Below are 9,476 nucleotides of genomic sequence, written 5' to 3'. Positions count from 1 at the left end.
AGGGCATGAATGTTTAGTTGGACTTTTTTTTTTGTTTTTTAATATTTTAGAGCACTTCTAAAAAAAAAAAACCCACCACCAACAAAAAAACCCCAACCAACCCAAAACAAAAACCCAAAACCAACCAAAACCCAAAAAGCATTCCACTAATAACTGATTTCATTATTAACCAATCAAGGTCCTTCTGGTATTCGTTGAGGTACCTACAATTAAGCGTGTCTCTACAACGAAATGTTTCTAATTGATGGATATCCCTAAGCATAACAACCAGTAAAAACAAAAAGGGAGCCCTTCAAATACCAGAGGCCGCTGAATTCCAGCTTCTGCATACATGATCTTATACATGCAGTGGACCAAGGGGTACTATGCTGTGCCAGTATCTCTTTATTACAAAATATGAAGAGATTCAGGAATCTCTGATCTTTTCCTACAGAATATAAAAATATGCTGTAATGGTTGCAAATCAGAATCCAGGATTGCAGGGTTAGCTGTAATAGGTATTCAGTATAGCATATGAAACCCACTGACAAATCCAGATGTATACCTGGGCAATACGCAGTACACCAATTTAAAATTTTATCATGTATACCCATGTGACTTCAGTGTACACATGCCATAAGTTTGCAAAAGTTTTATGTACATACACGTAAATGCCATACTATTATAAGTACTTGTTACAGCACTGAGATCAGAACAAGCTTTTGTTATGGAACTGGAAAAAAATATACACTGTTTCTCTTAACTCCACGGCCAGTGCTTCCTATCAAAGGCTACATAAAATTCAGTCTTCACAATGAAGGCAGGGAGATCAGGAAGAACTTCAGAGCTCTTTAAAAGCTGCAGATGGAGTTGCCAAAACAACCCTGTTAGAACTGGTGCAATGCAGACATGCCAAATCATTGCAAAACCAAAGCAGCAAGTCATCCATTTCTTATTTTATCTTTTTCTACAATGCTTCATTGTCTAAGGCAGGCTAAATGCTCTGTAGAGAGGAGTTCCACTATGTTTCTCTCAGGCTACCTCTAGATGCTTAAGCAAATACCAACTGTAGCAGAAAAACTGATGCTTAATTGCAATATCTGTTTAAGCACACGTTTTCTATGAAATGTTAATTCCGAAACACCTGTACAGCTGCCAAATATACCTTAGGAAAATTTTCTGCTTTTCATTGGTAGATGAAAACCAGACCAAAACTCTATCCTTCAAAGTAAAATCACTACAAGGAGGAAAAGAAAATTTAGTAGAGATAAAGTTTCCCCTATATGCAAATAGAGAAATAACCTCCTCCTGCAGAATTAAAAAGTAATCCTGTTTCATCCTTAAATCTTGTCAGCTATCTTGTATTCCCAATACCAATATAAAATAATTCCTCAGCCTCTTAGGTTTTTATACTCTTCAAGCAAGTACTTAAAAATCACTTCACAGATCCTACTTAAGCTTTTGCTCCTTTTCACTTTATAATTCAATTCTAGCCTTACTTTGTCTGAAGCAGCCATTTTTACTCAGTACAGACTAGGACTTACTATGCTACCTATTGCCCAAGTATCTAGGTTTTTTTCAGCAGGTTTCATACTCTGTTTGACAATGACTCTTCTCTCATTTACAATGCATACATAATGTATTTTGAGATTAAAGCAGAACATTTGCATGCCCTGTGCTTCAAAGGTTTAATACAGCAATTCTTATTCAAGCAGCAATTCTTATTCTACCTACTCATGGTGGTTTGCTGTCTATAAAAGTTTCAGAATGAAACATCTTTATCATTTTGTCAGGGGGGAGGAAAAAAAAAAAGAAAAATCTTCTTTGGATTAAGAAATTCTTACCATGTTGTTACTGTCATACATTTTCTTGCTAGTAATTCTAGGGCATAATGTGTTGCTTGTGCTGCACTTTCTCCTAAGACAGTACCCACACTGATTGCCAACTCCAGTTCATTTCCACGAATCAGGTTTGCCATCGCAAGCTTGCTCAATGAAAAAATTATATCATTAAGGGACACAAGCATTTTTGGGGATTCACCATGTTGAGCATATGACATTCATTTATGAGACTGCTTTTTACAGAAGGACAAAATATGCATTAATTAAAGCAACTTTATATTTAATTTGGGTCTCTTGAATAAATCTATAATTGTGCACCATGTGTTAATCAGTTTTTAAATAACCAAATACATTTCCTTTAGCAGAATTTTCCTTTATTCAACCAAAGAGATTACATATCATACATAAAAAGCATGATAGCAATTCCTTCTAGTCTTAAGTAAGGACACTAGCTTTCAGAGTACATATTTCCCCTCTCTTTTGATGAAAGGAAACTCAAAAGAAAACCCACAAACCAGGAAGGATTCTCCTGTTCTTACCCTCTCTGGGCAACTGGAGATGCTGATAGGCCTAGCAGAATATTAAACAGTAAGAGACTACACAACAACTTGTAACATGTCTATTTTGAAATATAGGCATTAACTGATTATTGCTTTTTCTCCGAACAGCTCATCAAGACGGAATTTTACTCATTTTGGGTGATAGAGGAGAAAGAACATGTTGGGTCAGCAACAACAAAATCCAGAGAGAATGAGGAAAAGAAACAAAATTTTGTTTGTAAAACTACAAGCAAAATGAAAATCTAAAAATGTTGCCTACATGTCAGCCCTATTTTTGTACTGTGGGGTAGAGGTTTTTTGTCCTATTTACTTCACCATTTAGACTGCAAATTCTTCAAGGTAGAGATTTCATCTTTTGTACCACAATGAAGTTCCAGTTCTGAATGGGCCTTTTGAGTCACCATAAACAATAAACAGTAATACTTGTGTATATGTATATATGTAAGGTACTTAGGTACCTTGTATTTTCTAAAATGACAAGATACCGTATATATGAAAATACAATTAAATAATAACATACTACTTTCTGTGCATGAGAGAAATCTTGAATTTAATAGAATCAGGAGAGTTTTGCTACTAACTTCAACATTGTAAGGATAAACTCTCTATATAAATATATACAAAGCAAATACCAAGTATAAATAGTACATTTTAGAATGTGGTACATACATTTTAAAAAACAGTTAATGTGGAGATGTAAAAAGGAAGTCAATGTTGGCCTTTCCATAGTTAAAGAGAAAAAAAAAAAGTTACCTCTATATTTTCAACAGCCAGATGGCAACATGCTGCAAGCACTGCATGGCCATCCTGGAAATACCATTCTGCCAGTTCTTTACTGACCTTGTGCAGGAGCCTGCAAGAACAAAACATGAATTCTGCAAGGTCACTTAAAGGTTGGAGTTCTTTGGCTCTTAATTTACGTACAAGTCATAACATTTGCTTTTGTACCCTAAAATTTCTATATTTGACTTACAGATGACGACACCACTAGCTTTCTAAATGCAATCAGTTTGATCAGCTTCATCCACTACTTACGTTGGTGCATATTCAGGTGGGTGAGTTTCCCAAAATCTACATCAGTATGGAAATGTCTCTTTAGATTGACAAAGAAAAATCAAATATTTGGATATTCATTCTGTACCTGTGAACTCTGCATAAACATCTCTCTAATTGCTCAAAAACTGCACATGTAAATGAAGTAACTACACAGCGTCCAAGCTGCTTTTGTTACTTCACATATAACTTGATAATGTAATTTAGATTTTTGAGCACTGTTCTAAACAAGGAGAGATGCATGGTTTCTTTTATGGGCACACACAATGAAAATATGGCCAGTAGTGTACATCGTCAGAAGCTTCACTGATGATAAACAGTGAAGCTTCAGGAGGAGAAGACGCATAAAACATAGGGTCTCACAGATACTTGCTAGTGCTAAATCTTACTCTACTTACTAAAAGTTTTAAGTTAATATGCTACATATTTAAACATATTTAAGTGCATAGGAATGCACCTTAAATATCAAGCAAATGAAAAGTATATTTATAATTATAATACATACATATGAAAAATCCATTTGGTTCCAGAAGGTGGCACAACGGGGGAATTATTCAGTGTAGCACCAGTTAGTTAGTAACTCTATCTACTAAGTACTAGAAGATGTAATATTTTGTTGTAGAATTCTACATTGGTGATGCCAAATTAAACCACTTAGGTTTATCTCCCTTGATGACTTTACTTTCTGTACTAAAATGAGGCTTTAGATACAAACTAGAATAACTTACTCATTATAATCATCTGTATTGTTTCCACCAGAATTTGAAGATCCACTTGTTGTGGAGAGTGGTGACATCTGTATATTTCCCTCACAAGCTGCCTAGAAGTAAATAAAAAAAATGGATTAATTAATGCACCAATCAAGCTGAATACAAAATGTGATTTTTCAACAACAACAACAAAATCTAAGATCTATAAAAATCCTTCTAAAGCCCAGTTATAACAAAGGAAATGTTTAAACTAATGAACTTATTCATACCTAAATCCTAGTTTCATCTAGCCATACAAGAAATTCTACAGAAGCAAGAGACCTCTTCTTTCCTGTGCATTTGTACAGGATTTTTCCAGCACTTGAATATGCTTAAAATGGACAGTGAGGGCTACAACCTTGATTTTTACACCCCAAGGAGCAAGTGGCTGTGAGTGAAGGATGAACTCCATAGATACTTCTCAGTAGGTATACCAGCAAATCTGGAAAGGTTTATATAGTGGCATAAGCTGAACCTTTTTTGTGTCTCGCAAAAAATTATTTCTAACATTAAATGAGAAGAGATCAGTGTGAGTTAAAAGGAAATTCTTTCACATGCTTTAAGGTGTAGCTGGGATAACAACATTAATACTCAGGGCTCAGTTAAAAGGGAAGGAAAGTCCTGGTATTTTATTGCTTAATGTTATCTGACTAAACCTTTGAGATAAAGACTATTCTATGAATTGTAATAAAAGCAACGTCTGCAATGTCTGTCTTACAAGAAAAATGAAGATCTTTTCAAAGCTTTAAGGACCTTTAAGGTTCAAACATTATAACTTGTTAAATTTAAGCATACCTCAAAGTTCCATTCTGTGCACTATTCAGCTACTATTAGAAGAACAACAACATACAGATAGACAATTTCTAAAGGACAAATTCACATGCATTATTGAAGTTCTTATCTCTGAGGCAATTGAAAGTTCAAGGACAGGTAGGCATGAGAAAATGTACCGGGGACAAATCTTGACAGTTTATTTAACAAACTAATTAAGCATGCAGAAATTACTCAAAAAGAATAAAGGAATGGTGAGAAAGAGTGAAACAATATATCAGTCTCACATGTTTTGTGTTCCCTTTAACTTGTGTTTACATTAGGAAGTAGAAAGGACATACGTGCTTTTGGTAATCTCTTGTACTGTTTTTTGCATTAATTTAAAAGTTTGATTTCCTATATTTATTACTACTGCAACTGAGCAGTTTCACCCATAGATTCTATAGGAAGTAGCATAACCAAGACCTCAGCAGAAATGCAAGAGAAATCCTACGTGTCTTAGATGTTAAGGGCAATACTGACTGCTGAAAATCAGGTTAATTTTCTACTTCAACCAAAAAAGAATACATCCATTTTCATTATGGACATTTGATTGCAATTTAGAAGAATCAGGCTTAAAATCTGTAAGCATGAGATATCTTTTTATGATTTCTGCATAAAAACAATACAATACGAAAGTAAAGAGTAGGGTACCATTATTTAGCCATTTTGCAAAAGTGAACAGACCTAGCCTTTTAAATATGCTTGTCATTTTCAGAGTTAGAAACGAATAGCTAAATACATCTCCCACACTGTTGTACGTAATACCTGTGCAACAAGCAGAGCCTCTTTAAGCTGGCCTCTTGAAGTAAAGAAACAAACTAGTTTCTTCACATCTCCAATAGCTATACAGTATGGGATGACATCATCATTTTCTTCCTGAATTAGCTGATCAGCTCTCCTAATTAAATAAATGCATACATAAACAAGAAAGATCAACATATATAATTGATCACTAAACTTATCTCTATGGTATAGGTGTTAGATGAAGCCACATAAAGTTCACTGAAACCCATCTGCCTTTCCAGACCTCAGAAGACTTGCAAACTGTGGCTCTACTGCACTAAAGTGTTTCCAGTTAAACTTGCAATTTATGCTCAACCTTTTAACTTGATTCCTGTACACAAAATTTTTATTGAAATCCTCCACAGTTCCATCCCAAAGCTTACTGAACAAAAAGTAACATCATTAGAATGCTGTAACAAAAGCAAAGTATGACTGATATTAGTATCCATCCTTCCTACTTGTCTGTGTCCTTTTATGGACAGAAGCTACAATTCAGCATCATATTTTTATCACCTTACCTTTGCATTAACTTCCTCCAATATTTCATCGACACACCAGGTGCAACTGAGAGAGCTTTGTCCCACTAGAAAAAAGCAGCAATATATTTAACCTGATCATTTTATTTTGAGAAACAGCTGTATTTTTAACTGGTTTCAAGTTTCTTCCATTAAAAATAAAGTTGTCAAGAGGTTAAATAAGGAATGAGCTATGTATTAGACTGCGTATGTTAAAAATAATATAATTGGAGCAAGATTACTCTTTTCTGGACTTGTGACCCATTTTGTTGCTACCCCATCTTTGCTAGGGTAGCTGGTTTTCAGAAACCTTCATATTTTATTGTTCTTCAATAATCTGATATTTTACCTCTCCAAGTTCTACCATTAGTTCACAATATCGCTGAATTTGTCCTAATCTTAAATGTATTTCTGCAGCTTCTTTAAGCCTCTCCTCTTTGCTTGGTGCACCAATACCACCTCCAAACTTGGACATTTTTACTGTTGTCAGTTCTTGTGCCTTGGACTGAGGGGGAAAAAAAAAACAACATGTTTAAAAAAAAAAAAAAAAGAGTACAGTTTTCTGTGATGAAAACAAGTTTTCTTAAGAATGAACTAGTGTCAAACATTGGAATATAAAGGTTACATTTAAGAAAAAAATCCTTTTGAGAAAAGGCTAATTGGAAGAGATTACAATGAGATTACAGTGAACTATTTATATTGTTAAAGTAATCGTGTTAGTGTTTTGTTGCACACATACATTTTCCTCGATTATCTTCCTTTAATCTCTTTTACATATATTTTTTTATTCTCAACCATTTTCTCATATGTAATAGTAATTCACCCAGATGTCATAAAAATCTTGATACTTTTTGAGATTTCAAAAAAATATTTGTGAACATAAGCCATACAGAGGTGGAAAGTGTACTTATTACCATTCTAATGATGTACAAATAAAGAAAGAATAAAGACAGTAGGCTCAACCTGTGTCCTGATTTGTCACACCCCATTAACCTTATGACCAATAAATGATTTATATTCCCAGCCACTGCAATTTTTATATTAGTTGAAGATATTGGACTAAATTTCTCCATCTGGCAGAGTTTGAGAAACAAGCTGCAATAGGATCACATTTAACATTAAAAAAAAAAAAAAAAGTGCAAAAGGAGCTTCACTTCACATTTCCAGAATTCTCAGTTTAATTCTTTATCACCAATGCATGTGAGATGGCGTTTGGCTATTCATGGCTTTACAATACCATATATGGAGGATGGAGAACAAACTTTGAACATTCTTCACCAAAGTAAACCGCAATGTAGACCAATGGCAGCTGCTGAGTCAAGAATTAGTTTCTTCTTCTCAGGCTAACTAGCTGAGAAAACTGGTTTTTGGACTCACGGACACATGCACAGCTTCATGTGTGCAGAGCAGCTGCTATTTTACAGTTAACATCACCAATAAAAAACTTCCATCACTTAAGAGTCATAAGGTATATAGGACACTCTTTAAAGAGTCTGTGATTCTGCAAAAAAGACAGCCTGCAACAGCAGGTGATACAACAACAGGTGATACTTGGCAGGTAGTTAGCCCTGGGGATGGCAAGTGGGGAGTTATGCATTTCCTGATCCATACCAATAGATACCTTTCCTCTCTTTCCAATCCAGTCATTAGAGTATGGGATTCTTTTGTATCCGTAAGAAGTCCCTGACAGAACCACGTAACCCCATATTCTGCACAAATTGTATGTCTGGTTGCATATTCATATATGCAGCTACTAATGAATTTGTACTTGAATTTCATGTTCATATTTGAGTCATTCTTCAGCTGCCTATCTGTATTAATGACAGGTTCTTGTTTTTCCACTCCTTCTTCCAGACAGCTACAGAGCATATTTCTGCTGACTCCTCCATTTTCAGACATGCATTCCCCTGTTCCGGCATCTGAACATAACTACAAACTTCATGTTTATACAACCAAATAATTTGACTTTATTGAATATAAAAGTACAGTATATGTAATAAGGAAAACAAACTTGCTTCATAGCTCAAGCTGCAGTGATGCTTGCTTTGCAGTTTCTTTTCATTATTTTGAAAACTGCTTTTCTAATAACTGTAACCTAGCATTTTAACACTGAGTATGCATGAATTCATGCAGACTTAGCTAGGTGCTATTGTTCTACCTGACTAGTATTGCACAGAAAACTGATATTGCACAAATATCTTTGGACATGAAATTGTGACCCTTTTGTAAAGCATTAAATGTTATTTTTAAAGAGTGAAATACTATAATGGATTAACAACCATTTTTACATACCGTTTTTGCTTCACTTACCATTCTAAATCTAATGAGATGTTTCATATGCATAATTCCTTTGCAATAGTTTTGTGGAAGCAAACTGTCATCCAGTCCTTTTATTACAGCAACTAAATCCCATAAATTTTTGCTGCCTCCTGGAGGCTAAAATTGTTAGGGAAGAAAAGAGTTGTATTACAGTTATGTTCAAGAGAGAAATTAAACATAAAGACATTGAAAAACATTTGTCAGTCAATTCCAAGAAATACAATTTCAGACCATTTCAATATTAGAAGCTTTACTATGAAGACATGAATTAGTTCAAGATACTACAACTTCTTCAGTCTTCTTGAAGGCTGTGAAGATACAGCAAGATCCATGAACGTAAGTGTTTGGTTATAAACGGACACAATTGAGGGCTCGCCATTAGAGTTTTCCCTTTTGCTCCCAAAGGAATACAAGCTATCTGGTGGCTACTGCTGGCATAAAACAACATTCAACTGCTGCGATGCCCGAGCTGCCCCAGTACTTGTTTACTGTTTTCTGTAAAGCAAAGGTGTGGGCCAGGTAAAAAACAACTTCAAAACTCGACTGCCACAATCTGGTTTACTACCTTAATATTAAATCTTAAAATAGACACATATGGTATAACTGTATATGCACAAAACCTTGCAGGCCATCAAGGCTTTTTTTTTAAAATAAATTTCAAGCATTCGATCCTTCTGTAGAACTAGGACAGTGGTTTAACATTCAATGAGGTCTAGAAGAGAGTGAGTAATTAGAAGCATTAAAAGGTTAAAAAAAAAATCATTAAACCTTTGACCTGAAGGAGCTTTTCTAAGAATAACAGGATTACAAATTTAGAAGTCAAATTATTTCTGAGCTGGTAAAAAGCAGAAGATCCTACTGGGG

At 34.7% G+C, this 9,476-nt stretch overlaps 1 protein-coding gene across 1 annotated transcript in view; it reads right to left on the bottom strand.

The window, feature by feature from the left end:
• WDR17 (WD repeat domain 17) overlaps nt 1-9,476 on the bottom strand; it is a gene marked incomplete at its 5' end in the record, with an annotated part of 31,228 nt that overhangs the window by 8,534 nt on the left and 13,218 nt on the right. The window contains 7 exons of the mRNA XM_009577488.1: nt 1,824-1,963; nt 3,134-3,233; nt 4,162-4,253; nt 5,761-5,893; nt 6,297-6,361; nt 6,643-6,798; nt 8,604-8,729. Coding sequence (XP_009575783.1) covers nt 1,824-1,963; nt 3,134-3,233; nt 4,162-4,253; nt 5,761-5,893; nt 6,297-6,361; nt 6,643-6,798; nt 8,604-8,729 — 812 coding nt within the window. The remainder of the gene's footprint in view (nt 1-1,823; nt 1,964-3,133; nt 3,234-4,161; nt 4,254-5,760; nt 5,894-6,296; nt 6,362-6,642; nt 6,799-8,603; nt 8,730-9,476) is intronic.

The sequence above is a fragment of the Fulmarus glacialis genome, unplaced genomic scaffold (assembly GCF_000690835.1).
Source record: "Fulmarus glacialis isolate BGI_N327 unplaced genomic scaffold, ASM69083v1 scaffold11555, whole genome shotgun sequence".
In the NCBI taxonomy this organism is placed as follows: Eukaryota; Metazoa; Chordata; class Aves; order Procellariiformes; family Procellariidae; genus Fulmarus; species Fulmarus glacialis.
This window is presented reverse-complemented; position numbering and strand designations above follow the sequence as displayed.